The 27,478-nt window shown below is 44.3% G+C and overlaps 1 protein-coding gene across 1 annotated transcript in view; it reads right to left on the bottom strand.

Moving 5' to 3' along the window:
- Positions 1-13,458: 13,458 nt before the first annotated feature.
- Positions 13,459-27,478, bottom strand: part of si:dkeyp-120h9.1 (Y+L amino acid transporter 2-like) — an 80,730-nt gene continuing 66,710 nt past the window's right edge. The window contains exons 9-10 of the mRNA XM_063069929.1: positions 22,172-22,355; positions 13,459-16,996 (exon numbers count right to left, since the gene is read on the bottom strand). Coding sequence (XP_062925999.1) covers positions 16,920-16,996; positions 22,172-22,355 — 261 coding nt within the window. The 3' untranslated portion in view covers positions 13,459-16,919. The remainder of the gene's footprint in view (positions 16,997-22,171; positions 22,356-27,478) is intronic.

The raw sequence follows: 27,478 nt of genomic DNA, 5'->3' as shown, positions 1-27,478 counted from the left end.
GCTCTGGAAATTGCGGATGCATTGGTGATCATTTTCCAATGTTCCTTAGATTCAGGATCAGCTCCTGAGGATTGGCGAATGGCTAATGCTATCCCACTTTTTAAGAAAGGAGGGAGGGAGAAAACAGAGAACTATCGCCCTGTTAGCCTAACGTCAGTAGTGGGGAAGATGTTGGAGTCCATTATTAAAAATGAAATAGCGGCATATCTTGATAGCAGTGATAGGATTGGGCCGAGCCAGCATGGATTTACCAAGGGCAAATCATGCTTGATTAATCTATTGGAGTTTTTTGAGGATGTAACCAGGAAGATAGACGCGGGAGATCCAGTGGATGTGGTGTACCTTGACTTTCAGAAGACATTCGATAAGGTACCACATAGGAGATTGGTGGGTAAAATCAGAGCTCATGGCATTGGAGGGAGGATATTGACATGGATGGAAAACTGGTTGGCAGATAGAAAGCAAAGGGTAGCAGTGAATGGGTGTTTCTCGGAATGGCAGGTGGTGACTAGTGGGGTGCCACAGGGCTCGGTATTGGGACCACAGCTGTTTATGATTTACGTCAATGATTTAGATGAAGGCATTGTGAATAACATCAGCAAGTTTGCTGATGATACTAGGCTGGGTGGTAGTGTGACATGTGATGAGGACGTTAGGAGAATTCAAGGTGACTTGGATAGGCTGGGTGAGTGGGCAGAAACTTGGCAGATGGCGTTTAATGTGAATAAGTGTGAGGTTATTCACTTTGGGTGCAAGAACAGGAAGGCAGATTATTATCTGAATGGTGTGGAGTTAGGTAAGGGAGAAATACAGAGAGATCTAGGAGTACTAGTTCATCAGTCTCTGAAGGTGAATGAGCACGTGCAGCAGGCAGTGAAGAAGGCTAATGGAATGTTGGCCTTTATTACAGAGGGAATTGAGTACAAGAGCAAGGAAATCCTTTTGCATTTGTACAGGGCCCTGGTGAGACCACACCTGGAGTATTGTGTGCAGTTTTGGTCTCCAGGGTTAAGGAAGGACATCCTGGCTGTGGAGGAGGTGCAGTGTAGGTTCACTAGGTTAATGCCTGGGATGTCCGGACTGTCTTACGCAGAGAGGTTAGAGAGACTGAGCTTGTACACGCTAGAATTAAGGAGATTGAGGGGGGATCTGATTGAGACATATAAGATTATTAAGGGATTGGACAAGATAGAGGCAGAAAATATGTTCCAGCTGCTGGGAGAGTCCAGTACCAGAGGGCATGGTTTAAGAATAAGGGGTAGGTCATTTAGGACAGAGTTGAGGAGGAACTTCTTCTCCCAGAGAGTTGTGGAGGTGTGGAACGCGCTGCCTCAGAAGGCAGTGGAGGCCAATTCTCTGGATGCTTTCAAGAAGGAGCTAGATAGGTATCTTATGGATAGGGGAATCAAGGTTATGGGGACAAGGCAGGAACCGGGTATTGATAGTAGATGATCAGCCATGATCTCAGAATGGGGTTGCAGGCTCGAAGGGCTGAATGGTCTACTTCTGCACCTATTGTCTATTGCTCTGTGCACGGCCTCAGTGGCTGGCCGTGAGACGCAATCGGCCACGGCATTATTTTACCCCTTGATATGTTGTATATCCATTGTGAATCAGGCGTAAGCCAGGTGACGTTGTCTGCCGTGAATGGCAGCAGTCAGATAGAGACGGAGAAGCTTACAGTCAAACGTGCTGTATTTCCTTTCAGCAGGATGGAGATGCCGACTGAAGAAGGTGAGCGACTGCCACACGCCTCCAACCATCTGCTCATGCACGGCACCCACGGCATAGTCTCAGGCATCAGTAGTAATGGTATAGTAAAATAGTAATGGCTATGGGTGCGTGGGGAGTGGGTGCACCTGTAGGGTCGCATTGGAAAGATGTTGTTTGACATCAAATGCCCTGGTCATGTCCGCTGACTAGTCAAGCACGTGATTGGAACATTGCCTTTAAGCGCACTATACAGGGGGAGCATAAGTTCAGCAGCTCGCGGAATGAAGCGGTGATCAAAATTCACCATGCCTAAAAACTTTTTTCAGTAGTGCCAGGCAGTGAAAAATCCACAATACTGTCTACTTTTGATGCGAGGGGTTTCGTACCTTCTGCAGAGATGCGATGGCCAAGATGGTCAATGACTGATGACACAAACTGGCATTAGTAGGGTTAATAATCAACCCATATTTGCTGGGCAAGTGTGCAGAGATCAGATACATGTTCGGAATTGGACGCACTGGTGACAAGTATGTCATCCAGGTATGCAAAAAGAAAACCTAATCCTTTTAATACACAGCCCATCAGCTGTCAGAAAGTCTGTGCTGCATTTTTCCGTCCAAATGGCATGCAGAAACTCAAAAAGGGTTATCACAGCTGTTTTGGGAATGTCCTCCAAATATACAGGCACCTGATGGTAGCCCCTAACTAGAACTATTTTGGAAAAAAATTAACCTTCCATTTAAATGTGCTGAAAAGTCTTGGATGTGTGGGACCAGGTAACAATCGGGGGGATGGTGGCCTTCTTAAGGCATCGGTAATCGCCACATGGGCGGCAGCCAACATCAGACTTGGGAAGCATATGGAGGTGTGAACCCCAGGGGCTACCCAACTGGCATACAGTGTTGGGCCTTTCCATATTGGCAAGTTCAGCCTTTGCGGTTGCCAGCTTTTCTATGCGTGTGGGCAAGGACTAGCTCGCCAGTTGTGGGAATGTGGTGCTCGACCCCATCCTTTGTGACTGTAGTGGACAATGTACGCTTGGTGAGGTTTGGGAATTTGCCCAGCAGTCGAGTAAACTCACATGTAGCAGTGAATGCACTTGACAGAGTTGTTGTGGGGAGCAGGGTAACAACCCGAAGTTCTTGACATACACAAGCTGGCAGTTCTCAAGATCGACCAACAGACCTTGGGCAAACGGGAAATCTGCACTGAGCAGAGGTCTATCACTTTAGCCAGGATGAAGTCCCATGTATAATGTCACCCACTGAAGCAGAGTGTCACCCGTCGTGTCCCATAGTTCTGGATCTTGCTGTCTTTGGTGGCCTCCAGCAAGGTTTTGTTGCTCTTTGCCTTCTCATCGATAGGCGATGCTGCCTGCACACTCACTTGAGTACACTCCCATGTCACATAAGTAGTGTCCCCCGAAAGAATGTCCGTAATGAACAGAAGACGTAGCTGGCCACTGGGACCCATGGTGTCACAGACCTCAGATGTCCTGATGTGCTGGCGCTGCCAAAGCTGCAAGGTTGTCAGCACTTCCTAGCAAAGTGATCACGTAAAAGCACAGACCCGGCGTTGTCTGTTTCTCAGCCTTGGGCATCCTTATGTTGGGGTCCTTGCTGACCGGGCTTATTGAGGTACAGCAAGGCGAAGGAATGATGCATCTCTACCTGGCTGACTGTAGACTATCAGCCATTTTAGCAAGCTCTTTATAGACCATTACGAGTGCATTAGCGAGGGCTATGTGAACTTCATTAGGCACTTACTGCATGAAAAGTTCCTTTAAAGTAAAACAAGGATGGCAATTTTCCAGGAGAGACAGAATGCGCCGAGACTGGGTAAGGACAGCAACTGTTTGGCATGCTCAGACTCTGATAGTCCAAAAGTTTGTAAAAAGGAGTTTTCAGAGATTGATATTTATCACGTTCAGGTGGGTGTCCCAGCAGTCTCAACACTCTCGCAGCTGTGGAACTGCTGAGCGACACTCCCACATAATAGAATTTGGTGTCGTCGGCAGTAATTTCTCGCAGAGCGAACTGGGCCTCAGCTGGTATAAACAAAGCGACAGTATTTTGCTCCCAAAACTCTGTCGGTTTCAAAGCAACTCACACAAAATGCTGGAGGAACTCAGCAGGCCAGGCAGCATCTGTGGAAAAAAGCACAATTGACATTTCAGGCCAAAACTCTTCGGCAGGACTGGAGAAAAAAAGCTGTGGAGTAAATTTGAAAGGTGAGGGTGGAAGGGAGAGAGAAACACCAGGTGATTGGTGAGACTTGGAGGGGGAGGGATGAAGCAAACAGCTAGGAAGCTGATTGATGAGAGACAGAAGGCTATGGAAGAAAGAAAAAAGTGGGGGGTGGCACCAGAGGGAGGCGATGGGCAGGCAAGGAGATAACATGAGAATGGGAAAGGGGGATGAGAAATTGGGAAATAGTGAAGGGGGAGGGTGGCGTTACTGGAACATCGACTGTGCTTTTTTCCATAAATGCTGCCTGGCCTGCTGAGTTCCTTCAGCATTTTGTGTGTGTTGCTCGGATTTCCAGCAGTGAGGCATTTTATGTTTAATGAAACCCGTATCACATTTTATTGAACTCAAAAACCTAAACACAAAAATGTGCTAAAAATTCTTTTATAACAACATCATGTCAGACCAGCCTCTTAAAGCGAAACCCCAACTCAATGTCAGTGGTTGTTAATTACTTACATTTCTCCCAATTATGTTTCCCTACAATATTAGCTAAACAACCTCCTACCAAAGGCAGAAAAACCAGTGCAGAACAGGGAGACATTGCACTTTATTTATCTGCACTGCATTTCTCTGTAGCTACAGCACTATTTCATGCATTTTGCTTTTCTTTTTACTGCTGTGATGGTGCCAATAAGTGGTGACTCTTTGCATGCAGCTCCGATGGGAATCATCAAATATTCCCATTTAGGACTACTACTGCTGAAATCCACAGTCACAGCCATGGGTTCTTCAGTAAGCAACATCCTTTTTAGGCGTTTAAGAAATTCTATCAATCCTGAAATTTGGTGAACCCCAAACGGCAAACTCGGATTGACCACAGAAGCACAAAGCCTTGCTGGTTTATAGATATGATTGAAACACTGAGGCCTTAACGCCCAACCCCAACTATCCTGTTGATGAATGTACAGTCTTGGGAAAATATAACTGAAGACCTCACAGCAAGTTGCAGAACCAGAGGGACATCAGAGACTGCTGTGTCACTTGCTTCACAGAAATGTGGCTCACCTCCACCATTTTAATTTATTTTGTTAAGATACAGTGCAGACTAAACCCTTCCAGCCTTTTGTGTTGTGCCACCCACTGTAAAGTGTTGTGCTAAACACTATGCTACTGTGTTGCCGGATGCAGCGTTGCAGCCCAAAACTGTCACCATCCACAACTGATACTTTTAACGATCAAGGAGGTTGAGTATGTTTTACGATTAACACATTGTGTTACCACGATGCTTCTGTCTCAATCCTGCTCACACAACCTGGAACATCTAGCAGTCAGGTGTCGTCCATTTTATCTACCAAGGGAGTTTTCTGCCATCGTCCTGGTAGCCATGTATATTCCAGCTCAGGCCAACGCCAGGCAGGAGCTGAGCATGTAATCGTCAGTAACAAAACAGCACACCCTGAGCCTTCTCAGTCATTGCAGGGGATGTCAACCAGGCCCACTTGAAGACATCTCTAAACAACTACCACCAACAAATCACCTGTGGAACAAGAGGCGCCAACACACTTGACCACTGTTATACCGAGCTTACCCATGCCCACACTTTGGCAAGTCCAATCACCTAGCTACTCTTCTACTCCCAGTGTATAGGTAGAGATGAAAGACCGCAGTGGGGAAGACCAAGACGATATGGTAAAGGGAAGCAGAGAATTACTTTCAGAACTGCTTTGAGTTGGTAACCTGGACAATATTCAATATGGAGGGGTAACTGCACAGGATTGGAAGAATCGGCAATAAGTTGCGAACTCAGCCAGATCCATAATGGGCACTAGCCACCCCAGCATCGAGGACATCTTCAAAAGGCGATGCCTCAAAAAGGCAGCATCCATCATCAAGGACCTCCTTCACCCAGAACGTGTCCTCTTCTCATTGCTACCATCAATGAGGTGGTACAGGAGCCTGAAGACACACTCAATACTCTTGAAACAGCTTCTTCCCCATCGCTGTCAGGCATCTGAATGGACAATGAATCGATCTGCATTACTTCATCTTTTCTCTCATTTTGCACTATTTAATGATTAAAAATACACTTTATTGTAACCATCACCAACTTTATCCACTCAGGGGATCTCCCATCCACTGCTACCAACCTTATAGTTCCCACTCCCCGCACTTCCCGTTTCTACCTCCTACCCAAGATCCACAAACCTGCCTGTCCTGGTCGACCTATTGTCTCAGCTTGCTCCTGCCCCACCGAACTCGTTTCTGCATACCTCGACACTGTTTTATCACCCCTTGTTCAATCCCTTCCTACCTATGTTGATGACACTTCTCATGCTCTTAAACTTTTCGATGATTTTAAGTTCCCTGGCCCCCACCGCTTTATTTTCACCATGGATGTCCAGTCCCTATATACTTCCATCCCCCATCAGGAAGGTCTCAAAGCTCTACGCTTCTTTTTGGATTCCAGACCTAATCAGTTCCCCTCTACCACCACTCTGCTCTGTCTAGCGGAATTAGTCCTTAGTCTTAATAATTTCTCCTTTGGCTCCTCCCACTTCCTCCAAACTAAAGGTGTAGCTATGGGCACCCGTATGGGTCCTAGCTATGCCTGCCTTTTTGTTGGGTTTGTGGAACAATCTATGTTCCGTGCCTATTCTGGTATCTGTCCCCCACTTTTCCTTCGCTTCATCGATGACTGCATTGGCGCTGCTTCCTGCACGCATGCAGAACTCGCTGACTTTATTAACTTTGCCTCCAACTTTCACCCTGCCCACAAGTTTACCTGGTCCATTTCCGACACCTCCCTCCCCTTTCTAGATCTTTCTGTCTGTCTCTGGAGAGAGCTTATCCACTGATGTCTACTATAAGCCTACTGACTCTCACAGCTATCTGGACTATTCCTCTTCTCACCCTGTCTCTTGCAAAAACGCCATCCCCTTCTCGCAATTCCTCCGTCTCCACCGCATCTGCTCTCAGGATGAGGCTTTTCATTCTAGGACGAGGGAGATGTCTTCCTTTTTTAAAGAAAGAGGCTTCCCTTCCTCCACTATCAACACTGCTCTTAAACGTATCTCCCCCATTTCACGTACATCTGCTCTCACTCCATCCTCCCACCACCCCACTAGGAATAGGGTTCTCCTGGTCCTCACCTACCACCCCACCAGCCTCTGGGTCCAACATATTATTCTCCGTAACTTCCGCCACCTCCAACGGGATCCCACCACTAAGCACATCTTTTCCTCCCCCCCTCTCTCTGCATTCCACAGGGATCGCTCCCTACACAACTCCCTTGTCCATTCGTCCCCCCCATCCCTCCCCACTGATCTCCCTCCTGGCACTTACCCGTGTAAGCGGAACAAGTGCTACACATGCCCTTACACTTCCTCCCTTACCACCATTCAGGGCCCCAAACAGTCCTTCCAGGTGAGGCATCACTTCACCTGTGAGTCGACTCGGGTGATATACTGCATCCGGTGCTCCTGATGTGGCCTTTTATATATTGGTGAGACCCGACGGAGACTGGGAGACCGCTTTGCTGAACATCTACGCTCTGTCCGCCAGAGAAAGCAGGATCTCCCAGTGGCCACACATTTTAATTCCACATCCCATTCCCATTCTGACATGTCTGTCCACGGCCTCGTCTACTGTGGAGATGAAGCCACACTCAGGTTGGAGGAACAACACCTTATATTCCGTCTGGGTAGCCTCCAACCTGATGGCATGAACATCGACTTCTCTAACTTCCGCTAAGGCCCCACCTCCCCCTCGTACCCCATCTGTTACTCATTTTTATGCACACATTCTTTCTCTCACTCTCCTTTTTCTCCCTCTGTCCCTCTGAATATACATCTTGCCCATCCTCTGGGTCACCCCCCCCTTGTCTTTCTTCCCGGACCTCCTGTCCCATGATCCTCTCGTATCCCCTTTTGCCTATCACCTGTCCAGCTCTCGGCTTTATCCCTCCCCCTCCTGTCTTCTCCTATCATTTTGGATTTCCCCCTCCCCCTCACACTTTCAAATCCCTTACTCACTCTTCCTTCAGTTAGTCCTGACGAAGGGTCTCGGCCTGAAACGTCGACTGCACCTCTTTCTATAGATGCTGCTTGGCCTGCTGCGTTCATCAGCAACTTTGATGTATGTTTATTGTAATTTATAGCTTTTTATTACCATGTATTGCAAAGTACTGCTGCCTCAATACAACAGATTTCACAACATATACTGGTGATATTAAACCTGATTCTGATAAATTTATTGATTGATTTGACTTCATAGGATGCAAACAAAAGTATACAGTGCATACAATATTGATACGAGGATGAGTAATCTCGATGGAAAATGTTGAGACCGTGCAGTCAGACATGGGAAGAAGCCTCTTAAAAATGTGTGCAGTCACACTGAAAACCCATCCTTAGGCAGAGCCACAACCAAGCCTCTTATTACTTGGGATTTGTACCCCATTAATTTTACTTCCTAGATGCAGAAGGGATTTTGTTTTTTTTAATTATCACAATTGAGTTGTTAAGGATCACGTTACAGAGATACAGAAGCACCCAGAGATTCAACTTAGACAGATTAGTTGTACGATCGACCACTCTGATAATAGCTTGCGAAGTCAACCAGTAAGTAGACTGTAACCATAGCAACCACCTGCACGTGGGACGGTCCAACAACATTAACATCAAGCCAGAGTCCCAAGCTGAACAAGACCAGGGGGCATTGTCCCACAGGCCTGTGGCTCACTAACACAGCAGGGAGAGGTCTACCCAATGTGTGCTATTCCGTGATACAGCAACAAACAAGAGGAATGCAGCAGGAGTGGAGGTCAGCTCAGGACTGGAGTCTGGTCCTTTCTGATCCAGCCATGGAGACCCACAACCCTCACGATAGCAGAGAAAAGTCGCCAACTGTCCCGGGCTCCGGACGGACAGGTAGCATAGATCCGTATCACCAACTACTTCACTGGCAACTTTCCCCTTTATCACTGGAGAATGAGGTGTTAATATTCAAGGAAAAAATTCCATTAAAGCAGGCGTGTTCAATCGTTGCAATTGCACAAACATGTCCTTCATCAGACTGTGCCCCACTGAGAAATATCCCAATGTCTGAAGGAGGAGCTAGGAAAGATGTCACCAGTGGTTTTTGCAGACCCAGGCGACTTCATGCATGAAATAGCTTATCCTTCTACTCTTATGTCTTGCTTTTCTTTTCAAGGTGGCTGGGGTTCTGTCGGAGTCTGAGATCTACAGATCAAGCTACGGTTCTTCACAAGCTGTGAGTCTTCGGAACGGCTGTGCGGCCTGGCGCTTCGCTAATTGAGGAACGGCCAGGGAGACATGTGCCTTCAGGAAACAAACCCACACACGACCCAGTTCGTCACCAATTTTGCCGACGGAAGCACCGTGGGAGACTGAAAGGTAGAGTCAGCAGGCAGTGTATGTGCAGCTGTTGGACTTGAGTCATCTCCCCCTCCTCCTCCGCCCCCCCTTTTGATGGCGAGTGATAGTCTGTTGGTCCTCGAGTTGGGGTGCCTGGAGAAGTGACGTGGATTTGTAACAGTGGTACAGCGAGTTGCTGGTCTCCACTCTCATTGCTGCAGGAAAGCACCCTCTCTCCCCCTCACTGGAGAGACAGGGCCTGTCTGAGATACCGAAGTACTGGGTTGTGGACTGCAGTTTTTGATGAACTCTAGATCAAGGCCTCTTTGGGGGCTCGTACTATTGCTTGCGAGGTGGGGGTGTCAGTGCTTCTGCTGGCACAAGTGGGGGGAGGACAAGGGGGGGCTTCAGGGGTCTGATGTTTCTATCATTCATTCTATGGGGTTTCTTGTTTCATGGATGTCTGTGAAGAGTAAGAATTTCAGGTTGTATATTGTATACATTCCCTGGTATTAAGTTGAACCATTTGAATCCACATCACAACCCACTTGGCCATATTATTTGCCAAGGGAAATCTCGCATGCAATTGTGGTTGTTGTGTACATCCCTCCCTCTGCCAACCCGACGTCGGCATGTAACATCATTTACACCGTCATAGCCAGATTACTAACCCAGCACCCGAGTGCCCTCATTACCATCTCAGGTGACTTCAACCATATTACCATGGCTAGAACACTGCCCAACTTCACACAGTATGTGAGCTGTACAACCAGAGGGGAGAGGACTCTGGATTTGGTGTACGCTAACGTTAAGGATGCACACAGCTCCTCTCCCCTCCCCCCACTGGGAAGGTCAAATCACAAGCTGGTGCATCTAAAACCCTGCTACGTGCCTCTGGTGAAGAGTAAACCTGCAACCTCAAGGACAGTGAGAAAATGGTCGGAGGCTCATGGGGCACTCCAGGGTTGTTATTGAGGTGACAGACTGGCAGGCACTGTGTGAGCCACATGGAGAGGATATTGATGGGCTCACAGAGTGCATCACTGATTACATCAACTTCTGTGTGGACTGTAATGTTCCAACAAGAACTGTCCTTTGTTATTCAAATAACAAGCCATGGGTAACAAAGGACATTAAGGACATCCTGAACGCTAAAAAGAGGGCGCTTAGAGATGGAAATAGGGGGGAGCTGAGGGCAATACAGAGGGACCTGAAAGCCAGGATCAGGGAGGCTGAAGACAGGTACAGGAGGAAGCTTGAGTGGAAACTCCAGCAGAACAACATGAGAGAGGTCTGGAGTGGGATGAGGACCATCACTGGGTTCCGGCAAATTAGCAACAGAGGAGCTGAAGGCAGTTTGGACAGGGTCAACGAACTTAACCTGTTCTTTAACAGATTTGATAATATGGCCCCTGCCCATCCCCCACGAGTCATCTGTTGTCGGCCCCCAACCAACACCCTCCCCTCCTACCCCTCCTCACAGTCCCGCACCCTGCTCTCATGACTATACCCTTTCCCCACACGAAACCACCACGGTGGGCTTCACAGCTGAACAGGTGAGAAGACAGCTGAAACGTCTCAACCCAGACAAGGCTGCAGGACCAGATGGTGTCAGTACCAGGGTGCTCAAAGCCTGTGCCCCTCAGCTATGTGGAGTACTTCGCCATGTCTGCAACCTAACCCTGAGGCTCCGGAGGGTTCCTGTACTGTGGAAGACGTCCTGCCTCGTCCCTGTGCCGAAGACGTTGCGCTCCAGCGGCTTCAATGACTACAGACCGGTGGCATTGACCTCCCACATCATGAAGACGCTGGAGAGACTTGTTCTGGAGCTGCTCCGGCCTATGGTCAGGCCACACTTAGATCCCCTCCAGTTCGCCTACCAGCCCCAACTAGGAGTTGAAAATGCCATCGTCTACCTGCTGAACAATGTCTACGCCCACCTGGACAAGCCAGCAAGCACTGTGAGGGTCATGTTTTTTTGACTTCTCCAGTGCGTTCAACACCATCCGCCCTGCTCTGCTGGGGGAGAAGCTGACAGCGATGCAGGTGGTTGCTTCCCTGGTGTCATGAATTCTTGATTACCTCACTGGCAGACCACAGTACGTGTGCTTGCAACACTGTGTGTCCGACAGAGTAACCAGCAGCACTGGGGCTCCACAGGGGACTGTCTTGTCTCCCTTTCTCTTCACCATTTACACCTCGGACGCTTCAACTACTGCAGAGAGTCTTGTCATCTTCAGAAGTTTTCTGATGACTCTGCCATAGTTGGATGCATCAGCAAGGGAGATGAGGATGCGTACAGGGCTACGGTAGGAAACTTTGTCACATGGTGTGAGCAGAATTATCTACAGCTTAATGTGAAAAAGTCTAAGGAGCTGGTGGTAGACCTGAGGAGAGCTAAGGCACCTGTGACCCCTGTTTCCATCCAGGGGGTCAGTGTGGACATGGTGGAGGGTTACAAATACCTGGGGATACGAATTGACAATAAACTGGACTGGTCAAAGAACACTGAGGCTGTCTACAAGAAGGGTCAGAGCCATCTCTATTTCCTGGGGAGACTGAGGTCCTTTAACATCTGCTGGACGATGCTGAGGATGTTCTATGAGCCTGTGGTGGCCAGTGCTATCATGTTTGCTGTTGTGTGCTGGGGCAGCAGACACCAACAGAATCAACAAATTCATTCGTAAGGCCAATGATGTTGTGGGGATGGAAGTGGACTCTCTGACAGAGGTGTCTGAAAAGAGGATGCTGTCCAAGTTGCATGCCATCTTGGACAATGTCTCCTATCCACTACATAATGGACTGGTTGGACACAGGAGTACATTCAGCCAGAGACTCATTCCACCGAGATGCAACACAGAGCGTCATAGGAAGTCATTCCTGCCTGTGGCCATCAAACTTTACAACTCCTCCCTTGGAGAGTCAGACACCCTGAGCCAATAGGCTGGTCCTGGACCTATTTCCTGGCATAATTCACATATTACTATTTAATTATTTATGGATTTATTACTATTTAATTACATGGTGCAACTGTAACGAAAACCAATTTCCCCCGGGATCAATAAAGTATGATTATGACTTCACAATGTAATAATGACGGACAAGTACTGGTCTGGCCAATGACATCTGTATATCCAAGAAACAACTCTAGGACCTGCTCATATCATCCATGTAATACGAGTATCTAAACCCAAACCATAGTCTTCAAACAACCCACTCCTGAATTTCCTTACGTACTGTGTGGCATGTTCTCTGATTTTCTATTTTACATCCTTTACAATAAAATGATTTTATTTAAGAGGGGTCTCGCGAAGTAGATACTGAAGTTCTGATGCAACAAAATTTTCGACTAAAAGTGGAAAAAGTAGCAGGTACTGGAAATGCTCAGCAGGCCAGGCAGTGTATATAGAGAGTTAACTTTGCAGGTCAAAGACTTCAAGAGAAAGTGGTAGAGAGTGTAGGGGAGTGAACATCTTCAATGGGGAATGCCAGGGTTGCTGTTGGGATAAATTGTAGTGGGGTTGATGGATTACTGGGGAGAGTTAGAGTACCCTCAACAGAGCACTGTTAAAAACGCAATAAGTAAATAACATAATAAAGCCAGAAAACCACCACTGCTACTGTGCACAACTAAATATTAATTGAATGAACTTCCCCAAATTAGTCGATTAAAGTGGCAACCACATAGTTGATGACAACAATGGATCTAACGTTATTCATTTGAAAGCAACCCATACTGTGCAGGTCCCTCACACTGGTCCTCAACATCTGTATTCTTTTCTACTATATATCTCCAATAACCCCTTCATCCTACACTTAGGAGGTAATGGAAATGTCTGATTCGTTGAAACATCCCACTTCCTTGGATATTTGTTCCTATTACTTATCTTTATCTGTCTCCTTGCTGTGGTGTGCCTTACAACAGCTGAGAGGAACAGAACCTCTCAGTCTCTTGGTTGAGACTCAAAAAACAACCCGTTTTACCACTTGAAAATTCAAAGCCAAATAACTTCACGTTGCAAATGTTAAATTCAGATAACATGAAGTCCTTGTTATTTTTTTGCCAGAACGTATCATGACATGGCATTGATACCAAGGAGAGTATGATCTCAACTCATAACTTGCTCAAAGAACTGCCCTAATAAGTCTGAATAGTTATATCCTGAATTATTTTATTAAAATACTTAAGATTTTACACTGTTGTGTACATGTTTAAAGATTCATTTGACTCAAAACTGAAACATCATATAACCATCAAAACATCATGTAATAAACTTTCCGGTCTATTCAGGTAATTTAGAGAATAATCACCATTTCTGCAATCACCATCCTTCAAGCAGCAGTTACTAATATAAACAATTCTGAACCCATTGCATTACTCCAATATTTTGTGACTGCAGTAATTCCAAATTCTTACAAGAAAGATGATATTCCACATTCATACTTCTGAAAGGACCTCTAAGACAGTAAAAAATTAGGATTTAAGACTATACTTGCTGTGAGGTGGCACGGTACTGTAGTGGTAAGTGCAAAGCTTTATAGTACAGGCAACCCGAGTTCAATTCCAGCCGCTGTGCCTGTAATGAGTTTGTACACTCTCCCTGTGAGTTTTCTCCAGGTGCTCCAATTTCGTCCCACAGTCCAAAGCCCTACCGGTTGGTAGGTTAATTGGTTATTGTAAGTTGTCCCGTGACTAGGCTAGGATTAAAATCGGGGAATTGCTTGGCAGTGTGACTCCAAAGGCTGGAAGGGCCTATTCCATGCTATATCTCAATAAATAAATAAACTTTTTAGTTAATATTTGTAATATTTCTATGCTCTACATATTATGGAACTGAATTATTCTAGAATTTGTATGTCTATAAAAATGATCTGTACACCAAATTCATCAAAAACATTTTATAATCATCCATAAACTGGTAAGACTTTACGACAAATACAACTTTATAGCCAACAATAAAACAATTAACAGGCAATAAGTTTCCAATCTTATAAACTGCAAATGATTTACGCATTAGATTTTGTATACATTAAAGTAAAATAAAATACAAGAGAGACCATGCATGTTTGTGAAGTTACCTACAACCAAGTTAGGAATCCCTGCTCTATGTTGTAAGACTAGATTGTGAACACCAGTTCCACTCAATTCCCCCGTCAAACATATGTCAGTACATGTGCAGCTCGTCATCAGATGAGAGATATCCTAACTGGCCAGAAGCCAATGAAGTCAGACTTAATACTCCCAGTCTTCCCTACCTTACTGCTGATGATAGGGCAGGTGAATCAAAACGTCTTGTGGTTCAACTGAACTTACACAGTGAGACAAGCATCACCAAAGTTGCTCTGCGAAACCAAACATTTGATTTAACCAAGGTGGTATCAACTGGACAACCATCAAAACTGATTTGTGGTTCATTGTCATTAGGCCAGCAAAACCAACTTCTAACATCACTACTTCTACGGGAATTAGAGGTAGTGTAGAGAGTAGTGGTGAAAGTGGAGTGACTGGGGAAGTGGGGAGGCAGGTGGTGTATGACAGCAGTACCTCAATAACGAATTACATGAGAGTCATTTCTCCACTGTGTATCAGCTGCGCATTTGCAATGTGAACAGACAGTAAATTAATAGCCTATCTGGTCGAAAGACTTCTTTACATAACTTCCCATGAGTAACAATTCATACTGAATAACAGGCTTCTGTTATCTGTGGCATGAACATCACAGGAGATGCACAAATCTGTGAACAGCTTAGATACAAAGGAGGATTATAGCAACAATGTCCTCAAGGAATTATGTGATTGTTCATCTTGTTTATGAGTTAATAAATCTGAGGTTCCTCAAGACTCAAGGCTCACTGAACTAAGCTGAAGTAGTCCATTACTACTTGGGCTTTGTTTCCCATTGTAAAAAATTTTGGGGATCTAAAAAGCCCGGTGCAAAGGACATCTGAAGCCTCCATACGTAAATACAGGTCCCATCATATGCAAAGCTGGATGTGACAAATAGTATTTTGTATATTTTTTTATGATGTGACAATAAATAGGTATCGTCATAGTACAACATCAGCAGGTCCGTGTCACTGGAACAGAGCTGAAAAAACTCTATTGAAGAAACATGAGCTGGGGTGTGCCAGGAAAGGAGTTTAGGCTCACAGAAAATAGCAACTGTACTGCAAATAAACATGATTTACTTACAAAACATCAATTTAAAGAGTGGGGGAAAAGAGAGTTCAATCAAATAAACTAATGTAATCTTTCCCCAACAAAAGCCAGATATGGACAACAGATTCCAATAGTGAAGGATGGTTCTACACATATTTTTTTTCTTCAGTTTAACCTCAGTAACTGTGCATAATTAACTGTAAAATTAACCAACCATTGTCAGCGTGTCAGTCTACACAACCAAGAAAAAAGCAACAAACCTTCTTTATCTCATTAGCCCAGTGAATCCTGCTGGCAAGTCTGTGTGTACATGTTAAAAGGTAAAAACAGGATCAAACCCTTGTATGTGGCAGAATTTAAAAACATTCAATTTTGCTTACAAATTTAACCTTAAGATCTTTTTCATTTTTTTTTAAAAAACAGATTTTTCGATTCTATTCCTTCAATTATTAACAAAACAGAAATGCACATTTTTTTGGAATACATTACACACACTGGTCACATCTTCGTTATGGACTTTTGGTTCTCCGGATTTTGCTTGGTTGAATACTGACTGACCAAATATTTCTGCTATTTCAGAAATTACCTGCTCTGGCACTTTCTAACAGAGGCAGTTACACAACAAAGATTTCAGGAGTTTGTGGTGTGGACTGATGCAGTGTCAGCATCTGGAAAGATTAACTCCAGGCTGAATTTCTTCATGGGAAAAATCAAGCATTTTAAACAAGGAAAATTGCTTGCCACGAGTTTGCCTTTCTATGTGTTAAAAAAAAAAGTGAATTTTTAAGGGTTTCTGAATTAGTAAAGGTAGTACTTAAGGGAGTTGCTGCAAAATAAACTGGAGGAGCTCAATGTTAAACAAGGAGTGCAATGTTATAAAGTGTAGGAGGGGTTATACCAGAGCTTATGACAACAGATCATGTTGTACTCTGTAGAATTTATACATGACAATTGGCAAGGTGGATGAACATCGTCAGCAGCAAAACTTGCAGGTTCACCTCCAAGACTTATATTGCTGGTCCATTATCACTTCTGGGTCTAAATCTGGAACTTCCTCCCCAACAGCTTTGTGGGAGCATTTTCACCAGAAGTCCAGCAGCCCTGCTGACAACATTCACATCACAGGAAGCTAATAAATTAAAAACATCTCCTGTGACATAAATCATAATGGCTCAATAGACAGCACAGAGTAACCTAAATTAACTCTCTCCATCACAGAATGAAAGTGGGCATTGACAAACACAAGCACCAACATTTACAACGAGACTATTATTTCTAAAAGGAAGCAGGAAAATAAAGCATCTTTTTAAATTAAAACTGCTTTTCCAAAAGAAAAAAATTCAATCTTCTGGATATAGAGGAGACTCCAGCATTTTGATAATCAACAAGGCAGGATTCAGAGTTTTAATAGTGTGAGAGATTGGCATTTGTGTAAACAACTTGTGGTGCCACAGTTCTGGACAGTTCTTTGGTTGTTTCTTGTTAAATATCTTTCTCTTCAAATTCATTTTCCGTTAGACAGCACAGTGCTAACTTCTGCGTGTACAAAGAAAGGATACCTGGGAAAAAAAATTTTAAAGAAACAACATTTTTTAAATAAGCAACACACTCTTGTCTTGTTTGTAACACTTTTTAACGAAGTATTTGACCACATGGTAAAGTAACTAGTCATTAAATAATCAACTTGCATATTGCTGTGCAAAAAAACAAACACAATTAAAAGAAACTAACTGGACCAAATTCCTCATTTACCTAAAACTACAATTTGATTTCTCTCTTCAGAGATGTAACCCAATCATATTATTTCCAGTACTTGGGCTTTTATTTCATTATACTTCTTTTCAGACAATTATTGAGAAATAATAAATCTCCCACATCCAATTCAAATAAAAATGCATCAGATTCACATTTAAGTAACAAAAAGAGGGAATCCTTTCACCGGGAGACTGGAGGAGCTATGACAATTTATGTAGAGGAACAGGCATTTCAGTTCTAACCTGTTCCACCATTCAGTAAGATCACAGGTGAGCTATGGCCTCATTTTTTATTTCTGCCTTTCCCCAGCCTTCCTCAATCAAATTAATGCATTAATTTTCTCAATTCTCAAACAACTTTGGTTTCTCTCTTGTCACAGTTACTGCCTGACCTGCTGAGTAATTCTGACATTGGATTTTCAACATTTGCAGGTTTTTGCTTCTACTTTCTGCCATCTTGCTTTTATTAAGAGGGTTGTGGGTACATGAATGCTTCACCTGTTGCTGGGCACATTCAGCTTCACCTGTCTATAATTTCTCACTGGCTCTTTCATCAGATTTTTTTTCCAATATGCTGTGATCAGTGCCTCTCAGAAACCACTGCCTCTTTTGAAAGCATCTTTGAATCTCAAGTGTTGTCTACCAAATGGTCTCTTGGCAAATAAGAGTTCCCATTCTGGATGACTTTGGTGATTCAGCACTTGTCCTTTGTCCTGACATGCAATAGTAATTTCAGATAATGCTGATTGAACGTACTATATTTACTAAGGTAATTGAGCATCTTACTAGCCTGTATGTTTATAACAATTTATATCCACCACATGATGAGTCAGTATATATTGATCTTTGTTTTTTATGTACTTTATGATTCAGTTTGAACAGAATCCAAAGCATAAAGTCATAATTATGTTCTTCAGCTGTTATACTTGTGCTTTTTGTAATTCCAAATTCTGTTTTGCTTTCCAATGTGTGTACTTGGAGCAGCGAGTACCTTTGGATCCCTGTGCTTCTAGTTTTACATTATTTAGAAATCCATGTGTGGCCTAACCAGAGTTTTATAGAGCTGCATCATTACATTGCGACTCTTAAACTCTATCCCTCGACTTATGAAAACTAACACCCCATAAGCTTTCTTAACTACCCTATCCACCTGTGAGGCAACTTTCAGAGATCTGTGGACATGTACCTCGAGATCCCTCTGCTCCCCCACACTACCAAGTATCCTGCCATTTACTTTGTACTCTGCCTTGGAGTTTGTCCTTCCAAAGTGTACCACCTCATACTTCTCCGGGTTGAACTCCATGTGCCACTTCTCAGACCACTTCTGCATCCTATCAATGTCTCTCTGCAATCTTTGACAATCCTCTGCACTACCAACAACACCACCAACCTTTGTGTCGTCTGCAAACTTGCCAACCCACCCTTCTACCCCCACATCCAGGTCGTTAATAAAAATCACGAAAAGTAGAGGTCCCAGAACAGATCCTTGTGGGACACCACTAGTCACAATCCTCCAATCTGAATGTACTCCCTCCACCACCACCCTCTGCCTTCTGCAGGCAAGCCAATTCTGAATCCACCTGGCCAAACTTCCCTGGATCCCATGCCTTCTAACTTTCTGAATAAGCCTACCACGTGGAACCTTGTCAAAAAATGCCTTACTAAAATCCATATAGATCACATCCACTGCACTACCCTCATCTATATGCCTGGTCACCTCCTCAAAGAACTCAATCAGGCTTGTTAGACACCATCTGCCCTTCACAAAGCCATGCTGACTGTCCCTGATCAGACCATGATTCTCTAAATGCCTTTAGATCCTATCTCTAAGAATCTTTTCCAACAGCTTTCCCACCACAGACGTAAGGCTCACTGGTCTATACTTACCTGGACTATCCCTACTTCCTTTTTTGAACAAGGGAACAACATTCGCCTCCCTCCAATCCTCCGGTACCATTCCCGTGGACAACGAGGACATAAAGATCCTAGCCAGAGGCTCAGCAATTTCTTCTCTCGCCTCATGGAGCAGCCTGGGGAATATTCCGTCAGGCCCCAGGGACTTATCTGTCCTAATGTATTTTAACAACTCCAACACCTCCTCTCTCTTAATATCAGCATGCTCCAGAACATCAACCTCACTCATATTGTCCTCACCATCATGAAGTTCCCTCTCATTGGTGAATACCGAAGAGAAGTATTCATTGAGGACCTCGCTCACTTCCAGGCACATCTTCCCACCTTTATCTCTAATCGGTCCTACCTTCACTCCTGTCATCCTTTTTTTCTTCACATAATTGAAGAATGCCTTGGGGTTTTCCTTTACCCTACTCACCAAGGCCTTCTCATGCCCCCTTCTTGCTCTTCTCAGCCCCTTCTTAAGCTCCTTTCTTGCTTCCGTATATTCCTTAATAGACCCATCTGATCCTTGCTTCCTAAACCTCATGTATGCTGCCTTCTTCCTCCTGACTAGATTTTCCACCTCACTTGTCACCCATGGTTCCTTCAACCTACCATTCTTTATTTTCCTCACCGGGACAAATTTATCCCTTACATCCCACAAGAGATCTCTAAACATCGACCACATGTCCATAGTACATTTCCTTGCAAAAACATCATCCCAATTCACACCCGCAAGTTCTAGCCTTATAGCCTCATAATTTGCCTTTCCCCAATTAAAAATTTTCCTGTCCTCTTTGATTCTATCGTTTTCCATGATAATTATAAAGGCCAGGGAGCGGTGGTCACTGTCCCCTAGATGCTCACCCACTGAGAGATCTGTGACCTGACCCGGTTCATTACCTAGTACTAGATCTAGTATGGCATTCCCCCGGTCGGCCTGTCCACATACTGTGACAGGAATCCATCCTGGACACACTTAACAAATTCTGCCCCATCTAAACCCTTGGAACTAATCAGGTTATGCTAATTATTAGCATTTCTGTTCATTTTCTCCACTGCTCCATAACACTTCGATGATCTATACATTTGGAGCAGCAAGTCACTTTGGATCCCTGTGCTTCTAGTTTTGCATTATTTAGAAATTCCCTATTTGATCATTTTGTCATCAAATTGCAAGATCTCGCATTTATTTTTTACTTATTGAGATACAGCGCGGAATCAGCCAATTCTGGCCCTTCAAGCCGCATCCCCCAAATTTAACCCTAGCCTAATCACGAGACCATTTACAATGACCAATTAACCTACTAACTGGTACATCTTTGGACTGGAGCACCCAGAGCAAACACACACACTCCATGGGGAGGAAAGAAGACTCCTTACAGGTTACATTAAAGTAGCAGCAATTGGTATACACTGACTCTATTGCCCATTCACTCAACCTTTCATACCTTTTAGTAGCTTAGTGTTCAAATCTACACTGTTTACAATGACCTACACTTAGACTCTTTGTCAAATTTGAATAAGTAGCTCCCCCCCCATCATTTCTAAGTACATGAAATGCTTCCAACATATCCTCAGAAGACAGAGTGAATCACAATCCTATAATTTCAAATTCATTTCTATTATTGACCTTGCCATTCAACTGATTTCCAAGCCAGGCCAGTACGGTGCAGTCAATTACTCTCACTTGCAAGAGCACAGTTGGAGGTACCTGCAGCTTCAAATTTTCAGAAGCAATGTTCATAAATTTGTGTCTATAGTTTGTTCATCTCTAGCATGGATGCCTTTTCTTTCATTAACTAGTTTGTAACTCAATCACAATGCTCACGATAAAGCACTCTAATTGAGTGAGCCACCCCCGTGCCTGATGGAACACAATTAGATCCGATATGGATACCCACATAACATATGTGTAGCTTAGTAATAGCTCAGCGACCAAGAAGAAACCACAAAATGCAGTATTTGCTTGAAGAGATTAAATAGCAGCAATGAGTTTCACCAACACTTTGCTTTTATAAACACTAACATGGTTAGATAGTAAAGGCCCTTCACAAATGTATTAAGAAATTCAGGGCAACATAAAGGCTTGTTAGGATGGGTGACCAACACTTCATCAAAGTATATTTTAAAATTCATTTTAAAGCTGAGAAGGTGAACAAGACTTCAGGAAGGATTCGCAGAGGTTTGTACCCAAGAAAGCATTGGTGGGGTGATTACAGTCTGGAGACTAGGGTTGGAGGGTAACATAATACACAGAACATTGAACAGTACAACACAGTACTGGTTGTTCAGTCCATGATGTTGTACCGACCTTTAAAACTACTCCAAGATCAATCTCACACTTCCTTCCAACATAGGCTCAATTTTTTCTCCATCTATGTGCCTATCTCAGAGCTTCTAAATCTCCCTATTGCACCATCTCTACTTTCACCCCAGGCAGGGTATTCCATGAAGGATTTGCAGAGGTTAAACATGCACTTAACATTCTCTATGTAAAAAACCTGCCTCTGACACTCTCCCTCTACTTTTTATTAAATTAGCCATTTTGGCTCTGGGAAAAAGTCTCTGTACATGTGATATATGCCTCGTATCTCGCACACTTCTAAGTCACCTCTGATCCTTCTTCACTCCAAAGAGTCGAGCCCTAGCTCACTCAGCCTCTCCTCATGGGACATGCTCTCAAATTTCAGCATCACTCTGGTAAATCTGCCCTGTACCCACTCTAAAGCTTCCACATCCTTCCTATAATAGGCAACTAGAACTGAACACAATACTCCAGTTCTCATTCGTGATGGGACTTATACTGTCGCGTCATTGTCAGTTGAGGTATGGGTGAGTGACTGGAGAAAGGGGTTCGACCAGCAGCAAAAGTGTGGATGAACCCCAGTTCAGAAAAGGCACTGCCCCACAGCTTGCCCAAGATACTATTATAATAATTTTGTCAAAAAAAAAGTGGGGACAGAGACTCCACAGAACGCAGAAGGAGAAATTATTAGATTGAGATAGCCGAAGGACTTAAAGAACACATTTAAACTTCCTAGCAAAGAAAGAAAAGTATAGAATTTTCAGCATATTACTTACGTAAAAGCTTTTCTATGCACTTGGGTTGCTTTTCAGGTGGGAGGTAAACACAGAAGAAGTAGACTGGAGCTCCAGAGAGTGCGACTGCAATTCCAACGAGGGAGTTTATGGTGTCACTGAAGAGAGGAGTCACCACCAGAAACAAACTGCACATGCAGTAGATAATTGGGAAAATCAAGCTGAGCTGCAGAAAAGAAATTTCACATTTTAACATTACTAATGACAGCTGACGGCAAAGAATTTTGCAGATATTCACATTATTTCATGGTTACGGGATTGTGCTCAGCTCCTGCCGTTGTTCCATTGACATCTATGGGATGATATGTCAGTCAAGGACCGCACCTGGCAACCAATTTTATCAACACACACACACCATGATGGAGGAACTTAGCAGGCCAGGAAGCACACAGTTAACATCTTGGGCTGAAACCTTTTATCAGGGTTGGAAAAGAAGGTGGAAAAAGCCAGAATAAAAGGTGGGTGGGGGAGGAGTACAAGGTAGGTGAAGCCAGCTGGGTGGGTGAGGGTGGATGAAGTGAAGAGCTTTGAGGTGATAGGTGGAAAAGGCAAAGAGCTGAAGAAGGAGGACTCTGATTGGACAGGAGATCCCATCTTTCCAGCATCTGCAGATTTTCTCATCTCTGTTCACAAGCAGCATTTAAAAACCAGACCTTCCCCTTCCCCTCATCATTGTCTATCTGGGGCTTGCCACACCAATATTTTTTTTTCTCACGCCACCCTTGGTTACCAATTTCACATCCTCCTTTCATCTTCAATGATCCAACAACCCCACTAATGTTTTAGTTGTTAATAAACCTCAGATGTTTAGTAAGAACTGTCATTCATAAGGAACTCATGTCTAATTCATTTTATTGAAGGGGTTTTTTTTAGTGTATGGAGCTGGCTGCCAATTTTTCTACAGCTGGCATCAAATAAATCAGTGTTTTAGTTTAATCCTGCAGCTAGAAAGAGCCTTTCCAACAAGGCAGTATACCTGTGGTACTGCAATGCAAATGCCAGTTAATTCCCTCTAACAGAGGGGATGCAAATCCACAACCTCAGAAGCTCGAAGCCAATGTCTGCTCTCCCTACACATCTATGCAAACCATCACTTAAAACAATTATTGTGCCCAATTCAAATGAGCACTTAATTAACTGAAAATTAAAATAACTGCAGACGATGGAAATCTGAAACAAAAATCAGAAAATGCCGCAAAAAAAAAAACAACAGGTCAGGGTCCTGACAATGAGTCTCTCATCTGAAATATTGACTCTATTTCTCTTCCCACAGTTGCAGCCCCAGTTGCTGAATATTTCCTTTCTGGTTTGAATATTTAATTAACATCAGTGTAAATAACAAATACCTCGAGGTGATTTCCAAATCCTGGTATTTAAAGTTTGGTTTCACTAAACTGGCAGTCTGAGTATTTTAAGTGTACAGTACACAAGTTTAGCAAGAGCGATGTTACACAAAGATCCAGAGGACCAACAGAAGGGACATTACGGATCATTCTAGAGGCCCTGACCTGGAGTTACATCAAGACTTTGTTTTTTTTTGTGATAGTGGGACCTGACCCTGAGGGCTCACGGCCGGCCACATTTCCATATCACAAGGATGCGGCCTAGAAGGCAAGCACACCTTCAGAGTTCCAATGCCCTGTGGCCCTGTGGACAAGTCAACTCTATGTCAGTGTCAGCAACTAAAGGTGACGGGAGAAAACAGAACATCGGATCCGCTGTCGGGGGCCATGTACCCGGCGAATCGCGCTCTCTCTCTCTCTCACACACATTGGTGGGGGGCGGGGAGTTTGATGCCGATTCTTAAATCGGAGAACTCAGGGGAAAAAAAAGTGACGCAGCAGACTTTATCATCACAAATCAGCGAGTTGTTTAGTCTGTATCTCCCCTCTTGCTGAGTTACATGTCTCTGCCCCTATATTAGAGACAGAGAGCCTGTGAATTGCCGGGTGAATGAACAGTTTTTGTTGTACTGCAAATCATGGTCTTTCTTCGGGGCTTTGCTATTGCTTGCTTGGTGGGTGCTGAGGCCAATGGGGGAGGGGAAGGGGAAGGGTCGTCGCTTTGCTGCTGCTTGCATATGGGAGGGGGAGTTGGGGGGGCTTTGGAGTTCTAAGAATTTAACTGTCACTTGTTCTTTGGGCACTTCTGTTTTTGTAGATGTCTGCGAAGAACAAGAATTTCAGGATGTATATTGTATACATTTATTTGATATTAAACTATTCTAGAGTTATTATATTGTGGATAGCTGGGATAGAGATAGAGAGCCGGAGAAGGGGGAATCGGACAGGAGAGGCCAGAGGACCATGGAAGAAAGGAAAGGAGGAGGACCACCAGAGGAGGCAATGGGTGGGTAAGGAGACAAGGTGAGAGAGTGAAACAGGAATGGGGAATGGTGAAGGAGAGTGGGGGGGGGGGGCAATTACCAGGAGTTAGAGAAATCGATCTTCATGTTATAAGGTTGGAGGCCACCCAGGTGGAATATGTGTTGCTCCTCCAATCTGACTGTGGCCTCATCGCAGCATTAGAGGAGACCACGGACTGACATGTTGGAATGGGAATGGGAAGTAAAATTGAAATGGGTGGCCACCCGGAGATCCCTCTTTTTCTGGCAGATGGAGTGCAGGTGCTTGGCGAAGCAGTCTCCCAGTGGTAGAGTGGGGAGGCTTACTAGACAGGTTTCAGCAAGAAAAGGGTTGGGCATAGTAACTTTCTGGCTAGTTCCTTCTTCATTCTTCACTCATTAGCGCACAGAGGAGCAGTGAGAATGGCTCTAGGGGCTGCATTGTGAAATGCGGGAATTCTGAGAGACCTCCAGCCTCCTGGATAACCACACCTGCACCAGGTGCACCGAGCTGCAGCTCCTCAGAGAAGGTGTGCGGAACTGGAGATGCAGCTTGATGAACTTTGGCTCATACGGAAAAATGAGGAGGTGATCGATAGGAGCTACAGGAAGGCAGTCATCCATAAGCTGCAGGAGGCAGGAGAGTGAAAGAAAATGGGCAGGAGAGTGAAAGAAAATGGGCAACTACTGCAGAGGACCCAGTAGCCATTCCCCTCAAAAATAAGTATACCGATTTGGATACTATTGAGGAGAATGACCTACGGGGGGGGGGGGGGGGAGCCAGACCAACCCAATTTCTGGCAGTGAGTCCGGCACTGTGGCTTAGAAGAGAAGTGTGGGGGGTGGTGTAAGGAGAAGAGAACTACAGTAGTGCTATGGGACTCCATAGTTGGAGACGTAGACAGGAGATTCAGTGGGTGTGAAAGAGACACCAAGATGGTATGCTACCTCCCAATTACCAGGGTCAAGGATGTCTCAGATCAGGTCCACAGCTTTCTAAATTGAGAAGGTGAGCAGCCGGAAGTCTTGCTACATTTTGGCAATGGCATAGGTAGGAAAAGAAAGTGAGCTAGGTAGAAAACTGAAAAGCAGGACCTCAAGGGTAGTAATCTCTGGATTGCTGCCTGTGCCACGCACCAGTGAGGATAAGAGTGGGATGATTTAACCGATGAATGTGTGGCTGCAGAACTGGTGCAGGGGGCAGAGTTTCAGATTTCTGGATCATTCGGATCTCTTCTGGGGAAGGTACGATCTGTGCAAAAAGGACAGGGTGGGGGGAATATCTTTGCAAGCAAGTTTGCTAGGGCTGTTGAGGAGGGTTTAACCTAAGTTAACAGGAGTGCTAGGGCTGAGGATAAGGCAGCTGGTATACAACCAGATGCAGTCTGCAGTGTGACTATCAGGATGATGCAACCGTGGCTGACAAGGGAAGTCAAAGACAACATAAAAGCAAAAGAAATGGCATATAATAGAGCAAAAACTAGTGGGAAGTTAGAGGATTGGAAAGCTTTTAAAAACCAACAGAAGGCAACTAAAAAAGCCATAAGAAGGGGAAAAGGTGAAGTACAGGAGGTAAGCCAGCCAATAATATCAGAGGATACCAAAAGATTTGTCAAATATATAAAGAGTAAAAGAGAGGTGAGTGTAGACAGGTCTCGGCCCAAACCATCGACTCTTTTCTATAGATGTGGTCTGATCTGCTGAGTTCTGTGTGTGTTCCTATAACTACAGTAGTTGGTGAATGCCCCTCCAAGCTTTATTCCTTGTGACAAGAGGATGCTCCACAAACATCACTATTTTGAATAGGATCAAAGTGCCTATTGGCAGTCCAAATGATAACTAAGATCAAGGTGATGACTCCTGTCTGCGTTGCACACGATTACCACAGATTGTATTCTTTACCTAATTCACTGCACACTACCCCTGACTGTGCTCTTTCTCATATAATTTTGTACAATATGTTTAATTTTTGCTTTCCTTGTGACTGTTAAGTGTCTGATGCCTCATGGACGCAGATAAGCTTTTCATTGCACCTGTGCATACATGTACTTGTGTCAGGGCATGGATTACCAACATAACGATAAACTCAACATCGACTTCAGGTATCTAATCTGCTCCATAAATACCTGTGACCCAGAGCTGGCCAAGCTCTTTCAGTACAACCACAACGTTTCATCACTAGTCTCCCATCGTGTCAGCAGTGGGAATTTTAAGTACATGATTCCCAGCTACAACACTAATTCTTCAGGTGGGAAAACAGACCACCCTCACATTCAGCAACCTTTGTATAACAACCAGACATGTCAATATTTATTTACAGCACACAGTGAAAGATAATGGGCACAATGTCTGGGGTGAAAGTCTTTAGTAGCCCCCTTTCCTGCACGTTCAATAGCAATACCATTGTTTAATGCACAAACGTCATCATCCTTAACTGAATCACTGACTCTAAACCAGAAGCTGTCACAGTGGCACTGAATAATCTGTAGCAAATGCCTCATCAGAACAATACACCAGGAGTGTGATAAATTGGACTTTCCCTACACTTAACTGATAAATGGGAAACATTACCAGCTCCACAGATCATCCCAGGGATCCTTTATAATGTAACACTGAGAGACAGTTGTTAAATTCAATCAATTTGCCAAGTATGATTTAACGCCAACTGTACTTTGGGAATCTATATTCTTCCTGCAGTTACAATGTAAGATTGATAATAGCTGTGACACAGATTGTTGCTTAATTACAAGGTAACCAGGGAGTTACATGGGTTAGTACATGGTATCAGATCCATGCTTGAGAAGTAACAATGGGAACATCTGAGAGCAGATCCTTGCTACTTTCCCACGGAAATCTTCTCCAAGAGAAACACACACACACAAAAAGTACATTAAAAAATTAAATTTGTATCAGTTTTCATGACATCATTGCATTGAAGCATTTTC

Source organism: Mobula hypostoma, chromosome 17 (genome assembly GCF_963921235.1).
Source record: "Mobula hypostoma chromosome 17, sMobHyp1.1, whole genome shotgun sequence".
NCBI lineage: Eukaryota > Metazoa > Chordata > Chondrichthyes > Myliobatiformes > Myliobatidae > Mobula > Mobula hypostoma.
The sequence above is the reverse complement of the archived record's forward strand: the minus strand, read 5'-3'. Positions and strand labels throughout refer to the sequence as shown.